Raw genomic sequence first — 20,596 nt, forward strand, 5'->3', positions numbered from 1 at the left:
GGTTACTACATGATTCCATGTGTGTTATTTCATCATTTTGATGTCTTCACTATTATTCTACAATGTAGAAAATAGTCCAAATAAAGAAAACTCTTGAATGAGTAGGTGTGTTCAAACTTTTGACTGGTACTGTATATCTTTGTAGTTGTCAGTAATCACAGTGAATTGTTTCCCATCACCCAGAGGGGAAGTAAGTGTCTGCTGTGTTTTGGCCCAATGAGGAGGGTAAATCCCTAACTATACTTCACTATGAACCCTGATTTTACTTGGGTCTGTCTTCTGCGTATTTGGGTCTTCCCAGGTTATCAGACTAGTGTAATCAAGGATCCCAGACATTGGTAGAATCCCTTTTGGTGTACAAAGGACCCACACCGGGAAAGTGTAGTTGAATATTCTATTCCCTCCTGGACCCGCTGAGAAATGTAAGTGTCTGCTATGTTTTGAACCTCTAGATAAGAAAATGTTGCTGTCTTTTGTGTTCAGGTCGCTGGTAAAAGCAGCGTTTTGGTATATGAAGGGTTTAAACATTGTTTTGCCCCCACACTGAGAAAGTGTATCTGTCTGCTTTGTTTTGGACCCACACTAAAAAAAGTGTAAATGCTGTGTTTGAGAAAATGTCTTTAAACGTAGGCTGTTGTATAATCCCTCACAGGGCCCCTTTGCTATTTTTGTGCCTGGGTCTGTCCGCGTCATGCTTGGGTATTTTCTCTGTTGACTAGCTCACATCAATATATATTTGAACGAATACTCAGTCAGCCTGCAGCAGCGGCAAAAACGTAAGATTTTTGAGATTTCACTCCTCGCTAAATCTGATCATTGTTGTTATTACTATAACCCAGGGATGGAGAATGGACCGCTGGAATTTGCAAAATGAGGTATGTCACATGTGACTGGCGATATGGGACAAGAAGGGAGTATACGAATGTCAGGTTTGTATGAGGATTATATTTGCATGTCTGTCTGTCTGTTGCTTAAGGAGATACTATTTTCTTACTACAGATCTTGTGCTTTAACTGCATGTATTCTGAGTAGAAAACAGCCTCATCTTGCATTGGTGTTCAATCTGCATGCTGTGGGCTGTCATGCCATGGGCTTTCTGCCTCAGTGTCCCTGGCGCTATGTATTTTCCTTATAAGATGTATAGATGAGGGGCTAGTGTTGGCCTACATGGCTGTCATCCCTGTTATGGGATATGTTCTGTATAGCTTGAACGTGATATGATGCAGTGGTATTATAAAGTCGTTTTCAATAACCTACATACAGTATACTTCCCAATGTCTCCATTCAACATGCTTCAGCTGCTGTACTATCCATGTCTTATCAGCATGTACAGTCAGATCCATAAATATTGGCATCCTTGATAAAGATTTGCAAAAAAAGGCTGTATAACACTGATAATACAAATACTGAGCTATATTGTATGGTAAAAAAAAATGGGGAAATTATATTATGTTAATACAATTGCTCAGAGAAAGAGATTTTGTTTAATGAGTAATACATTCAAAGAAGATACTCTAGCACTGACCACTTGCAAGGATAACCACACTGAGCCTTTTTCTAAATGTGTTATGGGATTGGAGAGCACATTGGAAGGGATCTTAGACCATTCATCCATACAGAATCTTTCCAGATCCTTGATATCCTTCGTCTGCATGGATTGCCCAATTAAACTCAAACCACAGGTTTTCAATGTTGTTCAAGTCCAGAGACTGAGATGGTCATTGCAAAATGTTGATTTTGTGGTCAATGAACAATTTCTTTGTGGATTTTGATTAGTACGTGGGGTTAATGTCTTGCTGGGATCCACTTGCGGCTAAGTGTCAGCCTCCTGGTAGAGACCACCAGGTTTTTGACTAAAATGTCCTGGTACTTGTTAAAGTTCATGATGCCGTTGACCTTAACAAGGGCGCCAAGACCAGTTGAAGCAAAATAGCCCCATAAAAGCAAAGATCCACCATCATATTTTACTGTAGGTATAAAGTACTTTTCTGCATTTGCTTTCGTTTTTCAATGTGTGTGTGTGTGTGTGTGTGTGTGTGTGTGTGTGTGTGTGTGTGTGTGTGTGTGTGTGTGTGTGTGTGTGTGTGTGTGTGTGTGTGTGTGTGTGTGTGTGGCCAAAGAGCTCTATCTTCATGTCATCTAACCATAGCACCGGTTCCAATCCAAGTGCCAATGCTATTTATCAGGGGCTCCCAAGTGGCGGAGCGGTCTAAAGCACTGCATCTCAGTGCTAGAGGCGTCACTACAGACCCTGGTTTGATTCCAGGCTGTATCACAACCGACTATGATTGGGAGTCCCATAGGGCGGCGCACAATTGGCCCAGTGTCGTTAGGGTTTGGCCGTTGTAGGCCGTCATTGTAAATGAGAATTTGTTCTTAACTGACTTGCCTAGTTAAATAAAGGTAACAAAAAAAATGTGGTCAGATTAAATCAAAATAGAGCTCTTTGGCTATGCACAGCAGTGGTACAGTAGCATCTTTCTGTGAACAGTTTTGATATACCATGAATGAGATATATTACTGTAACGTGCGACACGACCGTTAGCTTTACCCACATGAGGAATATATAGACTTAAAAGAGGTTGGGAAGTGTACATACTAAAGGGTATGTTCCCTTCCCTCTCTCTGTGGTGTAATTCAGAGGCGAGGTATGCATTGTTTCAATGAGGCAGGCTTATCTCCCTGACACCCTGCACTTGTAGTTCCTCCTCTCATTGCTTTAGTTGGGAAGGATGGAAAAATACCCAGCTATGAGGTCAGAACGACCTTGAGGAGAGATAGATCCCCTGTCCCCTCCCTCTCAAGGCTTCTTACAATGTTGTCACCTCTGCCCTGATACCTCTGGAAACCTTCTCTCATAGAATGTTCCAAAAATCCACCTTTTACAGTACACAGAGTATACTGGATTATCCTCTTTGGTCTGTCTGTCGAAGTGAGGAATGCAAAACTCTATCTGATTACTGTAGTCTTTAGCCATATGTCAAGTGGGAGGATAAAGCTCTTCCCATTTGAATATTAGTTGGACATACTTGCAGTATAAGCACAGCCTCTTTGATTTAATGCGTGTTTTATCTCTGCATCTTGAGTCACCTTGGATTTGTATCATCCCCGAGAGAGAGAGAGAGAGAGAGAGAGAGAGAGAGAGAGAGAGAGAGAGAGAGAGAGAGAGAGAGAGAGAGAGAGAGAGAGAGAGAGAGAGAGAGAGAGAGAGAGAGAGAGAGAGAGAGAGAGAGAGAGAGAGAGAGAGAGAGAGAGAGAGAGAGAGAGAGAGAGAGAGAGAGAGAGAGAGAGAGAGAGAGAGAGAGAGAGAGAGAGAGAGAGAGAGAGAATACTAGGATGGTTGTAAGAAAGAGAGCAGTAGGAAGAAACAAAAAGAGAGGGCGTCACTCATAGAATGTCCTAATTAAGAGTAGCTCAGTGGGTTTGAACCAGATAATCTTACATAACCTCGTTAAAGAGCACACAGCCTTTGATACCGAGAAGATGAAAACGATGTTCCCTCTGAGACGCAGCATATTGTGGAGCCCCATGGTATAGAGCTGAGGTATGGGACAAGATGACATATCCAACCCCATTGCATTTTGCTGAGGTATGGGACAAGATTACATCTCATTCTACGGGTCCTGGTCAAAAGTAGTGCACTATGTAAGGGATAGGCTGCCATTTGTGATGAAGGCACAGTAATAGCTCCGAGATCCAGATAGCCCCATGGTATGGAACTGAGATATAGGACAGGATAATATACAGTACGCACATCCAATGTCTTTGAGTTTAGAGTCCAAGTGCACACAAATACAGTACGCACACACACACACACACACACACATTGTGATTGTAGTGCACAATGTGTGTGTGTAATATGAGATACTATGAGGTAACAGGATTGGAAAAAGTCTAGTAAAAGAGCCAGATTCTTCTTTCCTGCTGTGAACACTGGTCATTATGTACCAAGTTTATTTGAGGAAGGAACATATGTAAGTATGTTATTTTTGTAAGTAAGCCATCTTTGCATCTATCTATGCTTGGGTGTCCTTGAGGTAATGTTTTGAGGTATGCAATTTCACTGATAATAATTTCAGCTTTCTGATGTCTTTCAGATGACCCTTTATCTCCACATATTACTACATTTACATCACAGACATTATTGTCTGTTGGATATCAACCCTGAAGAGGAATCGTCATGGAGTCACTAGAAGCTACTGTGGAGGTGAAATGCTCTAAAGAGGGTCTGAAAAAGACAGTTACACAGACAGAGTGGGCAGCGCCAGAGCCTACAACTGCCCAAACTAAAATGCCCCCTTCGGCTGATTCTGAGGGGGAGGGGTGGCACCAATGCCCACAACCTGAGGAGGACCAGAGTAGAACCACATGTGGTTCAACAGACAAGCCTGACTCAGGGAAACTAAGACAATTAGGGAAATCACCACACCAATTACAGGATCAAGCCTGCAGTCATCCTCATTACAGCGTATTAACATCATATCCACCACTGGGGAGACAGGCAGTTCCCTTTGCTAGGCAGAAAACGGCAGATCGCTCGGTTTCTGCACTTCCGCTATCCCATGGCAACTGTGAAGGGCCCTCCCCTCAGAGGAGCGCCCCCAGTTTACCCGCGTCTCTTCAACACTGTTCCCAGTCAGGGATAGAGGAGCTATCCAAGGACGTGTGTAGTAAGCTGGAGCAGAAACAGCAGCAGAGGCCTGGGAAGTATGTTTGTGATTATTGTGGGAGGGCATGTGCCAAACCCAGCGTACTTAAAAAGCATATTCGCTCACATACTGGGGAGCGACCCTACCCCTGCGTTCCCTGCGGCTTCTCTTTCAAAACCAAGAGCAATTTATACAAACACAGAAAATCTCATGCTCACTCTGTCAAAGCTGGGACAGTGCCAATTTCAGAACTGGGTTCTTACAATACCAACATAGAGGACCGGGGATCTTTAGAAGGAGAAGGAGAGCTATACTCTGACGCTGAGCAGAGCTCTGACACGGATGATGACTATTCATCGTTCTTGGACTCTGTTTCAGTCGAGGAACCAGATAGCACCACTGCTGTGAAAGTACTGAATCTCATTGCCCAGAAACAGGGAGTTACATCAACATTATCTGAGGAGCGTTCAACCAGGCTCCCAGAAATCAATGGTGCTCAATCTCCAGCCGTTTCTCAGGTCAGTCGTGCAATTCAATCCAGCGCCATCAAGCAGAGGCTGGCACTCCGGCTCTCAGAGAAAAGGAGCAGTGACACTGACACATCTCTCTCCTTGCCTAGCCAGGGAAGCAAAGGCAGCACAGACTCAGGCTACTTCTCACGCTCTGAGAGCGCAGAACACCAAACCGGTGGTCCTCCCAACACAAACGCCAAGTCCTATCAAGAGATTATGTTTGGGAAGTGTTACAAACCGAACCCGAAACAGGCCATAACTGTTGTGACTTGCACTACAGACTTAATAAGTGATCGTAAGTGTTCAGAGCGAGGTGTTTCCCGCGTATTCACACAAGAAAAGGAATCAATGATAGAATCGATCAGAATAAACACACATTCATTTACAAGGGAAGAAATTAAAGAGGCTCAACTAGAGCTCTCCGATTCTGGACAGCTGGTGCGGAGCAACTCGATGCCCACGTCCTCAGCTGCGTGTCTGGACATGCCACAAGGCCTGCGAGGCAGCCACTCCTTTGATGAGAGGGCGTCCCCTGGAGGTATTAGGAGACTCAGGCGACAGGCTGCCTTTGAACACTCTGCACACGATGGACACACAGAACTTCCTGACCACTACGGAAACATCTCTGATATTTCCAACCTTGGAGTAGAGATGGAATTTGCGACGAGGAAACGACGGAAGGAAAACTGTATCAGGGAGGAGGAGGATATAGCAAGCCAGTATCACACAGACTCCGACCACGCTGAAGAGACAAGGGACTGTGATTCAAAGCCAGCCTCTCAAGGTGCTCTAACCACGACTCCTTCAGTGAAAGTGCATGCCCAAGGCGTGAATACACAGCATAGAGCGCAGTGTGATAGACTGGACATGGAAATGCTGGAAGACACCACAGAGAAGAGAGCTTTAGGTAATGTCATCTCTGTGATTCAACACACAAACTCCTTGAGCAGGTCTCACTCGGACGAGTCTTACAACCGCCAGAGACGGGAAAAGCCTTCCTCAATGGAAGTGGTGGAGCAAACCGAAACCCGAGATAAAAGGACTGAGGTCATTACACACCAATTGAGTGACAGTAGATTGTTAGATCAATCATATCAAATGGCACCTAAGCTAGTCCGTCAGTCCAACATACAGGTCCCAGAGATCAGGGTGACTGTAGAACCTGACAGTCCAGAGAAAGAGAATGCAGCGGAGGTGAAACAGGTGAAGGCGAAGGAGCCCGATAGATATGTAGAGGAGTTCCAGTGGCCTCAAAGGAGTGAAACCCTGTCTCAGTTCCCCCCAGAAAAACTCCCTCCAAAGAAGAAGAGACTGCGCTTAGCTGACTTGGAGCACTCTTCTGGTGAATCTAGCTTCGAGTCAGCCTGTACGAGCCTCTCCCGAAGCCCTAGTCAGGATAGCAACCTATCCTACTGCTCCAGCTTCTCGTTTGACCGAGAAGAGAGAGAGCGAGAGTTTATCCCCAAGCCAGCTCCCCTGGCAGCTAGACAGGATGAGTTTGGAAAAGCGTTGGAGTTCTTAGCTGTGCCAGGAAGCGCCCACTCCCTCTCTGTCCTGAACCAGCGTCAACAACATGAAATGAGACGCTCCTCTTCAGAACAGGCACCATGCAACTCTCAGCGCAGAGAGCTCCCAGAGGTCCGAAGCGTATCATTTGACTACGGCAGTCTCTCTCCAATGGCCAAAGTTAGACATGCGGAACTCGGCGCCAGTTACTCAGAACCCAGACGGGGTAACTTGGTAAGACAGGCGTCCTTGAATGTTGACCCTGAATTTACACATCCAGTCCTTCCGCTAAATATTCTTCCTCAGTACCTCAGCAATGCCCTGTCGCTCTCAACCACTTCTCTGCTCTCGCAGTCTCTGCCAATGTTTGCCCCTCAGCCACCACACTCCGGCCTCTTAGTTCCTGTTAGAATACAGGCTCACGTGCCATCTTACGGTAGCATTACATACACCACTGTGTCACAGGTTGTAGAGGATCCATACGAAAACTCTCTCACTTCTCACTTTGCACATTTATCCACAAATTTAGATGTGTTATTAGGACACCCCCGAGGACTGTTGACCAACAACCCAGCCCAGATTCAAGTTCTAGATCTGTCACCAGCTAAGTTTAAGACAGGCATCCCTCTAACCCTGACCTCCAGGACTATCTCCACCACCAACTGTGGATCCAGTGGTGGATCCAACAAGCGCATGTTGTCTCCGGCCAGCAGCTTGGACCTGTTCACGGAGGTAAAACAGCAGAAACGTGTCAAAGAGGAGAAAATGTACGGTGAGATAGTGGAGGAGTTGGGTGCTGTGGAGTTAGGGAACTGTAATGTGACCGAAGAGAGCAAGTACAGTTTAAAGACGGAGTTTAAAAGTGACACCAACCAGGGAGCATCACTGTCAGGCCTTTCTTCTATATCCTCTTTGTCTGTGTCATCCTCACGTCATTCTCTTGACGACCGAGCAAGTGAAAGCTTCATCTCACCTCAGCAACAAGGGTCAGAATGTCCTGATTCCCCTATGGACAACTCCCCAACCGAAACACGCCTATATCCACCCTCTCTGATTTCCCTAAATGATTTCAAAGAGTCTGGCATGGACAGCAAGGCACAGATGGAAATTATGGTGCAGGTAGTCAAAGGTCAGGGCATCCTCATCTCTGACGGTGAAAACACCAAACTGATATCTCAGTTTCCAAGTCTTCGCACAACGACAGTTGTGAGTTGGTGCTATCTGAACTACACCAAGCCAAACAGCACTCACAACACTTCTCCTATGTCCTCTGTGTACACTACGTGGTGTGTCAGTTCCCATAACCCCAACCCTCCTAACCTCAACACCAGTGCAACCCTGGCTCTGCTCCGCTCCAAACAGAAGACTAACACATGGGTGTACACAACGGCTGCCATGTACCAACCTGGGACTGGGAAACTGGTCTCCTCCTCACTCTTATGGAGGCAGAGGCTTGAGCTGGTGAGAACCTTTATTGTGCATTTTTTATTTAGTCCAAATCACCCTTACATTTCCATATTGTATGTTTACCATCCTTGACTCAAGTTACATCATAAACTAATATTGTATAATATTGTAACCATATTACATTGTTAATATCCTGTATTACCTAACTCCATTACCTAAACATATCTAAACTGCATGTTAACAGAATGTATATTCTTGACCTCCCGAGTGGCGCAGCGGTCTAAGGTTGCTGCGTCACTACAGCCTGTGGTTTGATCCCTGTGTCATTATCGGTCGTGACCGGGAGTCCCATAGTGCAGTGCATAATTGGCCCAGCGTCGTCCGGGTTAGGGGAGGGTTTGGCCCAGCGTCGTCCGGGTTAGGGGAGGGTTTGGCCCAGCGTCGTCCGGGTTAGGGGAGGGTTTGGCCCAGCGTCGTCCGGGTTAGGGGGGGGTTTGGCCCAGCGTCGTCCGGGTTAGGGGAGGGTTTGGCCCAGCGTCGTCTGGGTTAGGGGAGGGTTTGGCCCAGCGTCGTCCGGGTTAGGGGAGGGTTTGGCCCAGCGTCGTCCGGGTTAGGGGAGGGTTTGGCCCAGCGTCGTCCGGGTTAGGGGAGGGTTTGGCCCAGCGTCGTCCGGGTTAGGGGAGGGTTTGGCCCAGCGTCGTCCGGGTTAGGGGAGGGTTTGGCCCAGCGTCGTCAGGGTTAGGGGCCCAGCGTCGTCCGGGTTAGGGGAGGGTTTGGCCGGAGGAGCTTTACTTGGCTCATCACTCTGACTTTGTTTGTCAGTTGAACTGTGTTTCCTCCGAAACATTGGTGCGGCTTCCGGGTTAAGCAAACGGTTTGGCGGTTTCTGGGGACGCATTACTCGACCTTCGCCTCTCCCGAGGGAATTGCAGCGATGAGACAAGCTCATGGAGAGAAAATGGGGTTACATTTAAAAAAATGTTTTATTCTTCCTTCATATTAATGTTTATTTATCTGGCTCATTTAGCTACAGAGCAAACCGGAGCTCAAAGAGCTGGATGTGATCTCCTGTGGAAGGAAAGTGAAGGATGCCAGCTGCAGGGTAAAAGCAGCGAAGGAGGACTGGAAAGACATGGAGGTCTCCTCGAAACATACAGCAGCGCCAACACCAACACCAACACCAACCCAGATCAAAATCTTTGACGGAGGGTCAGTTATGATACTATCACATGAATCAATAAGCAATAGAATGTTCATTATAATGTTAGCTTGTAATGTTTTATATAGGGGTAACGCCTGGTGGTACTTTTTTATTTTTATTTTTTATTTCACCTTTATTTAACCAGGTAGGCTAGTTGAGAACAAGTTCTCATTTGCAACTGCGACCTGGCCAAGATAAAGCATAGCAGTGTGAACAGACAACACAGAGTTACACATGGAGTAAACAATTAGCAAGTCAATAACACAGTAGAAAAAAAAATGGGCAGTCTATATACAATGTGTGCAAAAGGCATGAGGAGGTAGGCGAATAATACAATTTTGCAGATTAACACTGGAGTGATAAATGATCAGATGGGCATGTACAGGTAGAGATATTGGTGTGCAAAAGAGCAGAAAAGTAAATAAATAAAAACAGTATAAAAACAGTATGGGAATGAGGTAGGTGAAAAGGGTGAGCTATTTACCAATAGACTATGTACAGCTGCAGCGATCGGTTAGCTGCTCGGATAGCTGATGTTTGAAGTTGGTGAGGGAGATAAAGTCTCCAACTTCAGCGATTTTTGCAATTCGTTCCAGTCACAGGCAGCAGAGTACTGGAACGAAAGGCGGCCAAATGAGGTGTTGGCTTTAGGGATGATCAGTGAGATACACCTGCTGGAGCGCGTGCTACGGATGGGTGTTGCCATCGTGACCAGTGAACTGAGATAAGGCGGAGCTTTACCTAGCATGGACTTGTAGATGACCTGGAGCCAGTGGGTCTGGCGACGAATATGTAGTGAGGGCCAGCCGACTAGAGCATACAAGTCGCAGTGGTGGGTGGTATAAGGTGCTTTAGTGACAAAACGGATGGCACTGTGATAGACTGCATCCAGTTTGCTGAGTAGAGTGTTGGAAGCCATTTTGTAGATGACATCGCCGAAGTCGAGGATCGGTAGGATAGTCAGTTTTACTAGGGTAAGCTTGGCAGCGTGGGTGAAGGAGGCTTTGTTGCGGAATAGAAAGCCGACTCTGGATTTGATTTTTGATTGGAGATGTTTGATGTGAGTCTGGAAGGAGAGTTTGCAGTCTAGCCAGACACCTAGGTACTTATAGATGTCCACATATTCAAGGTTGGAACCATCCAGGGTGGTGATGCTAGTCGGGCATGCGGGTGCAGGCAGCGATCGGTTGAAAAGCATGCATTTGGTTTTACTCGCGTTTAAGAGCAGTTGGAGGCCACGGAAGGAGTGCTGTATGGCATTGAAGCTCGTTTGGAGGTTGGATAGCACAGTGTCCAATGACGGGCCGAAAGTATATAGAATGGTGTCGTCTGCGTAGAGGTGGATCAGGGAATCGCCCGCAGCAAGAGCAACATCATTGATATATACAGAGAAAAGAGTCGGCCCGAGAATTGAACCCTGTGGCACCCCCATAGAGACTGCCAGAGGACCGGACAGCATGCCCTCCGATTTGACACACTGAACTCTGTCTGCAAAGTAATTGGTGAACCAGGCAAGGCAGTCATCCGAAAAACCGAGGCTGTTGAGTCTGCCGATAAGAATTTGGTGATTGACAGAGTCGAAAGCCTTGGCGAGGTCGATGAAGACGGCTGCACAGTACTGTCTTTTATCGATGGCGGTTATGATATCATTTAGTACCTTGAGTGTGGCTGAGGTGCACCCGTGACCGGCTCGGAAACCAGATTGCACAGCGGAGAAGGTACGGTGGGATTCGAGATGGTCAGTGACCTGTTTGTTGACTTGGCTTTCGAAGACCTTAGATAGGCAGGGCAGGATGGATATAGGTCTATAGCAGTTTGGGTCCAGGGTGTCTCCCCTTTGAAGAGGGGGATGACTGCGGCAGCTTTCAATCCTTGGGGATCTCAGACGATATGAAAGAGAGGTTGAACAGGCTGGTAATAGGGGTTGCGACAATGGCGGCAGATAGTTTCAGAAATAGCGGGTCCAGATTGTCAAGCCCAGCTGATTTGTACGGGTCAAGGTTTTGCAGCTCTTTCAGAACATCTGCTATCTGGATTTGGGTAAAGGAGAACCTGGAGAGGCTTGGGTGAGGAACTACGGGGGGGCGGAGCTGTTGGCCGAGGTTGGAGTAGCCAGGCGGAAGGCATGGCCAGCCGTTGAGAAGTGCTTATTGAAGTTTTCGATAATCATGGATTTATCGGTGGAGACCGTGTTTCCTAGCCTCAGTGCAGTGGGCAGCTGGGAGGAGGTGCTCTTGTTCTCCATGGACTTCACAGTGTCCCAGAACTTTTTGGAGTTGGAGCTACAGGATGCAAACTTCTGCCTGAAGAAGCTGGCCTTAGCTTTCCTGACTGACTGCGTGTATTGGTTCCTGACTTCCCTGAACAGTTGCATATCACGGGGGCTATTCGATGCTATTGCAGTCCGCCACAGGATGTTTTTGTGCTGGTCGAGGGCAGTCAGGTCTGGAGTGAACCAAGGGCTGTATCTGTTCTTGGTTCTGCATTTTTTGAACGGAGCATGCTTATCTAAAATGGTGAGGAAGTTACTTTTAAAGAATGACCAGGCATCCTCAACTGACGGGATGAGGTCGATGAGGTACAAAATATTTGTAACTTTATTTATTTAACCCGGTAGTCCTATTGAGGTCAGAAGACCCCTTTCCCAAGGGTGACCTGGAATTAGATGAAATATATGTATTCACTTAACTTAGCTTTTTTTATAGAACATCACATTAAGGATGGTTTCCCTTCCCTCAGGTTCAAGTCCAATGAGGACTATGTGTACGTGAGGGGCCGAGGCCGAGGAAAGTATATCTGTGAGGAGTGTGGCATCCGCTGTAAGAAACCTAGTATGCTAAAGAAACACATACGCACCCACACTGACGTCAGACCCTACGTTTGCAGGGTCTGCAACTTCGCTTTCAAAACGAAAGGTGGGTATCCCGTCTTTTTATTCCATTGAAATGAATGAAACAAGCGGTATAAAAGCACTTTGTGACAACTGATGATTTAATTGATTTGATTGATTGATTGATTGATTGATGACAATAGGAACATTTATTTCCAAAATGTACAATTGAAGGGTAATGAATGTAGTAAGCTCAACAAGATGAATCTTTAAATGTTTGTTGTCCTACAGGAAACCTGACCAAGCATATGAAGTCAAAGGCTCACATGAAGAAGTGTCTTGAGCTTGGTGTGTCAGTCACAGTGGATGATACAGAGACACAGGAATCTGGTAAAATATTGACCAATGACCAGTATACTATACTTCACTCCCTAATATGAATTATTCAGATATGTAACACTGAGTTAATGACAGAAAGGAATTTGATATTATATTTGTCTTTATTTTTTCCTGTTCTTTCAAACAATACAGATGACATCCAGCAAGACTCGAAGACCGGGGTCGTGAGCTCAGCCAAACACCAGTTCTCGGACGCAGACGACTCCGATGGCATGGATGAAGAGATAGATGACATCGACGAAGATGACGATGATGATTACGACGGTGGCTCCACTCCAAAAATCCGCTCCCGGAGCACCAGCCCTCAGCCCTGTGACATAGCCTCTCCGTCGGTCACCGCTGCCACCATCACCCAGGTTGTGTCGTCGGATCTCCATGGCTGTACCCTCAGTACCTTCCGTTCTCTCCCCTGCTGCCTCACCAACTCCATCGTGCCTCCACCGTGCCATGCCCATACCTCCATCTCAGGCAAGAGGACAGGGCCAGACCGGAGGACTGTCTTGGCCTCCAGCCTGGACAAGGAGCCGAGTGAGAGAGAGAGGCTTGTGGAGGAGGACTGTAGCCTGGCCATGCTGTCTCCTGACCAGGGTTGTCTGTTCACCGGTCTGCTGTCCACTGGCTGGGAGTCCCCTCTGAGGGAACCGTCCCCCTCCCAGCTCCGCTACCCATCACCCCGTAGAGACCTCTCCCCCCGGGGTCGATTCTCACCTCGATGGGACACCTCCCAGCTGAGGCCCAGCTCCCCCAACCTCACCCCCATCCAGCACCTCTCCCCGGCCTGCATGGAGAGGCCCCTGTCCCCAGGCGGAGTGGACCTGCCTGGGAGGAGGGAGCCATCGGCCCGGGGCAGACAGAGGGTGGTGCTGAGGGCTGTGTCTCCACGTAGAGGGGGCTCGCAACATAGAGGGTCTGGCGATAAAACCAAGCGACAAGCCAAGGCTGAACTTGTCCACAAGGGAGGATCCATTGAAATAGATTTGGTATGTAATATAGTTGTATACACTAAATTATACACACATGTTTAGATTGACTAGTATGCTTGTCCATGCAAAACTAGTTGCACTGACTTCATTTCAACCATCTTTGTCAGCTGGGTTGTTAGTATTCTTGATATAAAACCTTTATTAATTTTTTTTCCCACCCCTGGAGTCCCTGCATTAAACTGTAGAAAACGGTCTTCTGGTAGTCACTATAACTTGTTGTTTTTAGGATCAGAGGAGAAGCACACTCCCCAAACTGCCTGGTCCCTACATCTCCAGTTGTACCCATCATAACGTCCTCAGCCACCTTCCCCTACACTCCCAGCAGCAGGCTCGAACTCTACTCCCCATGGTCCCTATCGGGGGGATCCAGGTACTGCGCTCTTTGCCCTCCTGCAGCTCTGACCGGACCCATCTGTCAGTCCTGTCCCATCAGAAGACTGAGCTCCACCAGGACAGCAATAAGGAGGGATCTGTCTGTGTGGCGGGCTTCGGTGCAGAGGACTCAGTAGCCCAGCAGCAGGAGAAGGAGTGGGAAAGGGAGAGGCCGTCCCCCCACCAGACACCCTGGGACTCTGAGGAGGAGAAAGATCCTGTCTCTGTCCTCACGGTCAGGGACCCTAAGCAGGAAGAGGGTCTTCAGACCTGCACCAAGGCCATCGCCTCCCTCAGGATCACTTCCGAGGAGCATCTATAGACTGGGGTTGCATAGGGCTCTGGCCAAAAGTAATGCACTCTATAGGGAATAGGGTACCATTTGGGACATATGCTACATGACCAAAAGTATGTGGACACCTGCCCGTCTAACATCTCATTCCAAAATCATGAGCATTAATATGGAGTTGGTCCCCCCATTGCTGCTATAACAGCCTCCACTGGACTTGCTTCCATTCAGCCACAAGATCATTAGTGAGGTTGGGCACTGATTTTGGGTGAATAGGCCTGGCTCGCAGTCGGTGTTCCAATTCATCCCAAAGGTGTTCAATAGGGTTGAGGTCAGGGCTCTGTGCAGGCCAGTCAAGTTCTTCCACACCGATCTCGACAAACCACTTCTGTATGGACCTCGCTTTGTGCATTGTCATGCTGAAACAGTAAAGAGCCTTCCCCAAACTGTTTCTACAATGTTGGGAGCACAGAATCGTCTAGAATGTCATTGTATGCTGTAGCGTTAAGATTCCCCTTCACTGGAACTAAGGGACCCTTCCTGAACCATGCAATACAGTTGGCACTATGCATTGGGACAGGTAGCGTTCTCCTGGCATCCACAAACCCTAGATTTATCCTTCAGGATTGCATGATGATAAAGCGTGATTCTTCACTCTGGAGAACGTGTTTCCACTGCTTCAGCTGACGCTTGGCATTGCGCATGGTGATCTTAGGCTTGTGTACAGCTGCTCGGCCATGGAAACCCATTTCATGAAGCTCCCGACGAACAGTTCTTGTGCTGAAGTTGCTTCCAGAGGCAGTTTGGAACTCGGTAGTGAGTGTTGCAACCGAGGACAGACGATTTTTACGCACTTCAGCACTCGGCGGTCCTGTTCTGCGAGCTTGTGTGGCCTACCACTTCGAGGCTGAGCCGTTGTTGGTCCTAGACATTTCCACTTCACAATAACAGCACTTACAGTTGACCGGGGCAGCTCTAGCAGGGCAGAAATGTGATGAACTGACTTGTTGGAAAGGTGGCATCCTATGGCGATGCCATGTTGAAAGTCACTGAGCTCTTTAGTAAGGCCATTCCACTGCCAATGTTTGTCTATGGAGATTGCTCGATTATATACACCTGTCAGCAACGGGTGTGGTTGAAATAGCCGAATCCACTAATTTGAAGGGATGTCCACATACTTTTGTATATATAGTGTACCTTGGAGCTTCCTCCAGGAGCAGCTGAGCCTCTCATCCATTGCCCAGTCCCCAGCTTGCCTGGTCCTAGATCTGTTTATGCTGTCTTGCCAACTTCTATGGTCACATAGGAGTTGGCAAGACAGCACAAGAAGATTTGGCATCAGAATACATCCACAGTCCCTCTCAATCTCATTCCTCTAGATAGACAGACAGTCAGACATACAAAATGACTTCATCCAGTCCCTTTTGGTTGGGTGTTGGAGGCTCTCCTCTCAGTCAGTTCAGGTTTCTGCATGCTAGTAGTGTAAAGGCCAGTCATCTAACACGCCCCTCCCCTCCTGTCTCCCTCCCACAGACTATATCTATATCTGAGCGAAGAACAAAACTTGAAATACAGGAACAACACAAGACTTCATGCTCTCTATGAATTAAGAGTTTTTGAACATTTAGGTCAGCAGAATCCTCATAGTGAAGGACAAGCAAGAAGTCAGTTGAAGCGGTGGACACAGGTGCAAAACATGGTGTTAAAGTAAATGCTTATATATTAGTTAAGCTTGCATACACTTGAACACAAACATAATTATTGATGTTGATTATACTCCATAACCCACTCTTAACACATACAGTATGTGCATACACATGTATATGTGGACATGTATACGTGGACAAGCATTTCGCTACACCCGCAATAACATCTGCTAAATATGTGTATGTGACCAATAACATTTGATTTGATTTGACTACTTTGAAAATAGGCTGTTATTGTATTCATATCGAGTGATGATAGTTAAGGGTTTGATTATTGAAAACATTGGAGAGGGAGTAACAACAGAAGTATCTGAAATATGAAAGTATTTGAAAATTGAGTCTGACCAAATTTAGCATAGACTTGCTTCTTGTCCAGTTTGGTGCTTTTGATTGAACAGCAAAGGTCTGTCTATGCCTTTTCTTTGCTTTGCTTTCTACCTATGTTTTGAACGAGCATATTAAGCAAGGGAAAAGTGAATATCATTTTTAAGGAACTTTTAATCAGAATTGTCTGACGTGACAGTGTTATTTATTATCAATGAATATTGCACTAAAACATATCTTTTACTTTGTGGAATGAAATTGCTGATTTGTGCCGCTACGTTTAATGTAAATGTATCCATTTTAAATGTTTTATGTTGCAGATTCTCAATGTTGTGTTTTTTTCTTTAAGGCTATTGCACAAATAGAGAAGTGAATATTATGTATACTGTGAGATGTCTTTATATATTAGAAAAGTACTCTCTTATTGACGACGGAAAATATTTGACTACTATTTATATGCTGTATATTATCTCCACTTATGCAACAGTGTGTCCCACTGACCGAAGCGTATGACATCCTTATGATGTCGTGTCATTGCTTTATAACTTATGGCTTTGAATCAAAAACTTGTTTTTGTTATTCTGGCCACTGAATCTTTATGAATTTAAATAAGCACTTTCCTCCTAACTTTGATAACTGACTGAGGTGGTGAGTGAGGAGAAATAAAAACAATCATGTGAGCTATTGTGAGTTCAAACATTCCACTTATTTTAAGTGATCCTTACCTGCAGTGCCTTCAGAAAGTATTCACACCCCTTGACTTTTTCCACATTTTGATGTGTTACAGCCTAAATGTATTACATTTAGATGTTGTGTCACTGGCCTACAACGCAATACCCCATAATGTCAAAAAGGAATTATGTTTTTAGAAATGTTTACAAATTCATTTAAAATGAAAAGCTGAAATGAGTCTTGAGTCAATAAGTATTCAACCCCTTTGTTATGGCAAGCCTAAGTATGTTCAGGAGTAAAAATGTGCTTAACAAGTCACACAATAAGTTGCATGGACTCTGTCAGCAATAATAGTGTTTAACATGATTTTTGAATGACTACCTCATCTCTGTACCCCACACATACAGTTATCTGTGCGGTCCCTCAGTCGAGCAGTGAATTTCAAACACAGATTCAACCACAAAGACCAGGGACGTTTTCCGATGCCTCACAAAGAAGAGCACCTATTGGTAGATGGGTTAAAATAAAAAAAAATCAGACATTGAATATCCATTTGATCATGGTGAATCTATTAATTACACTTTGGATGGTGTATCAATACACCCAGTCTGTGGTAGCCATCACTTTACCGACTCCATTTACATGCTATCACAGGTCATACTGTATGGCAGTGGCGATTTTAGCATATACATCTTGGTTGGGCAAACGCCAACTTTTTTTTAGATGCATGCCAGCAAAGCCACTGCACAACACAACACTAAACAATACATGAATTGCACTATAATGGTGTCTTGTGGTGCCCACAAACTGTTAGGGCCTACATAAAGCTGAGCTATCTTTTCAGCACCATAGAGTGAATCCTTACCACTGCTACACCTGGCTATCAGTAGAGCCTTGTCTAGCAGCGAAACAGCCTAATTTTTGTATTTATTTTTTATTCATCTTTAATTAACTAGGCAAGTCACTTAAGAACAAATTCGTATTTACAATGACAACCTACCAAAAGGTCTCCTGCGGGGATATGGGCTGGGATTTAAAAATATATAATAATAAATAAATATAGGAGAAAACACACATCACGACGAGAGACAACACTACAATGAAGAGAGACCTAAGACAACAACATAGCAAGGCAGCAACACATGACAACAAAGCATGGTAGCAACACAAAATGATATTATTTCTTTAACAAAAACATAGCTGATATGGCTGACAAATGTGGTTTCTACTGACAATTGAGATGAACAAACGATGGCATAAGGTGACGTCGAGTGGATAAGAGGAATTCTGTCATTTCGATTAAGACATTAATGAGCGAGCTAGGATGGACATAACTATTTGGTCAACACTTTTGAAATGTACAGCGACAGAATTTAGGACATGGGCCATTCTTACAGTATTCTCCCTGTATACCAAGTCAGAACCGTAGGATAAATAAAGGGGGCATATAAGCAGACAATTGTGCATCGCCCCATAGACCTCCCGGTCACGGCCGGCTGCGACAGAGTCTGGGCTCAAACCTAGAGGTGGCACAGCTAGCACTGCGATGCAGTGCTTTAGACCACTGCGCCACCCCGGAGGCCTGAATGTTTATCCTTTTAAGCTTGGAAAAGAGACCCTTAAACCCAGAGTTGGACCACACATCCACTCCACAGATAGCAGATTGCTTTGCAACACTTGCTGTTAGCCACTGATTCCTTCCAAACCACTCATTGTTGAATTTGCAATTTCCAACTTGTTGTGTAATGTTTATGTCCAATGGCTGATGAACACTGATATGTTTTATCTATAATTTCTCTTCATCATTTCTCTTCATATGACAATGATTTGCCAGTAGATTGTTGACATGTTAAATGTACCTTTATTTAACTAGGCAGGTCAGTTAAGAACAAATTCTTATTTTCAATGATGGCCTAGGAATAGTGGGTTAACTGCCTTGTTCAGGAGCAGAACAACAGATTTTTACCTCGTCAGCTCAGGGATTCGATCTTGCAACCTTTCAGTTACAAGTCCAACGCTCTAAGGCCCCGGCTACCTGCTGACTTGATTCTTGATGATAACTGCTAGCTTGCTAGCTAAGATTTTGAAAGTACGATGATCACTCCAATCAAAGCTACGGTAGATATAATGTGATTTGATGTCCTTTTATCTATGGCCTTGAGCCTTCTTGGATGGGCAGTTCTAATGTAACTCTATGGCAGCACCCAAAGGGACTTGGTCTTTTACCAAATAGGGCTATCTTCTGTATACCAACCCTACCTTGTCACAACACAGCTGATTGGCTCAAACACATTAATTAAGAAGGAAAGAAATACCACAAATGAACTTTTAACAAGGCACACCTGTTAATTTAAATGGTTTCCAGGTGACTACCTCATGAAGCTGGTTGAGAGAATGCCAAGAATGTGCAAACCTGTCATCATGGCAAAGCCTGACTACTTTGAAGAATCTAACAACTAAAATAGATTTTGATTTGTTTAACACTTTTTTGGTTACTACATGATTCCATGTGTTATTTCATAGTTTTGATTTCTTCACAGCTTTTCTACAATGTAGAACATAGTAAAAATAAATAATAAAACCCTTGAATAAAAAACCCTTGAATAAGTAGGAGTTTCCAAACTTTTCACTGGTACTGTATATATAACTGAGAATAAAAAGACTAGGCAACAGGATAGATAATAAACAGTAGCAGCAGCGTATGCGATGAGTCAAAAAAAGGGTCAATGCAAAAAGTCTGGGCAGCTATTTGGTTGACTATTTAACTAACTGAAAGTCAGTGTTAGTGTTAACTCACCAAGTTACAGATTTTGTACCTCTTATTAAAGCAGTCGCTAATTCCCTTGATTGGTTATTGACATCGTTACAGGACAGTCAGGATAGAGAAAACACAGTGATGTTTCAGATTATATCATATTTGTCCTGGGAGGGAGAACTCTCCAGAATAAAGTGGATAGAGATTTATATTATACTGACATCCTCTGGTGATGAATGATCAGTACAGGCAACTGCTCCTTTGAGAAAGGGGAGAACGTCAATTGCACCTAAACACAAACCTTCATATTCCAGCCACTGTTACTAAGAATACCATGATCAATTATACAATGGATTTCGTGTGTGTTTTAGTCATAAAATATATTCGCTGTCTATTAATTTAGTTCTAATATGCTGGAGGGTGAGCAAAATATGATTGCTGGTTGTAATTGTTTATGAATCTACATAGTACCATGGGTCGCATTAGCTTTCAGAAATCAGTATTTTCAGCGTTTTATATTGAAAATCAACAGTGGTATTTTGCGTCAATGAAGTGATTGGGGCGTGCAAGGACTAAAAGATGCATGGCCATTATATTTCTCAATGTTTCTCGTAGAAAGAATTTAGCCAGATATATTTCCTAATGTTTTGCTTAAAGAATTTTGCATTTAAACTAGCTACCAGATAAATACTAAACAGAAGGAAAGTACCGGACAAAATTAGTCTACAATAGTCTGCACATCAGTCAGAGCAAAAACATTTCATCAGAGTGTGGAAGTGAAACTAAAGCAAGAAAAATTGTCCTTTTACATGAATGATTTGGAGCGATCCGTGTCTGAGACCGAGCGGAATTTTATAAAACGCAACAAAAGATGTGGCCTATTTTCTGCGTTGCATCTTTCCTTTTCTGCGTGACAAATGCGAATCCTGCTTTAACGCGACCCCTGATAATACTGTTACAAAGTCCTTAACGTTTCTTGGTATACATCAAC

The 20,596-nt window shown here is 44.9% G+C and overlaps 1 protein-coding gene across 4 annotated transcripts; it reads left to right on the forward strand.

The window, feature by feature from the left end:
- The first annotated feature begins 705 nt into the window (after positions 1 to 705).
- LOC118362828 (transcription factor HIVEP2-like) lies at positions 706 to 16,862 on the forward strand. Of its 4 annotated transcripts, none has more exons than XM_035743464.2 (7): positions 706 to 776; positions 4,098 to 8,128; positions 9,102 to 9,283; positions 12,015 to 12,190; positions 12,397 to 12,495; positions 12,637 to 13,484; positions 13,714 to 16,862. In XM_035743464.2, the coding sequence occupies exons 2-7, from the start codon at positions 4,181 to 4,183 to the stop codon at positions 14,179 to 14,181; spliced, it is 5,721 nt and encodes a 1,906-aa protein (XP_035599357.1). In that variant the 5' UTR covers positions 706 to 776; positions 4,098 to 4,180; the 3' UTR covers positions 14,182 to 16,862. The 4 variants fall into 4 exon arrangements, with proteins under 4 accessions (XP_035599357.1, XP_035599355.1, XP_035599358.1 ...); XM_035743462.2 differs by having other exon boundaries at positions 716 to 929; XM_035743465.2 differs by having other exon boundaries at positions 716 to 929; positions 15,682 to 16,862.
- Positions 16,863 to 20,596: the final 3,734 nt, after the last annotated feature.

This window comes from Oncorhynchus keta, chromosome 29, assembly GCF_023373465.1.
Source record: "Oncorhynchus keta strain PuntledgeMale-10-30-2019 chromosome 29, Oket_V2, whole genome shotgun sequence".
NCBI lineage: Eukaryota > Metazoa > Chordata > Actinopteri > Salmoniformes > Salmonidae > Oncorhynchus > Oncorhynchus keta.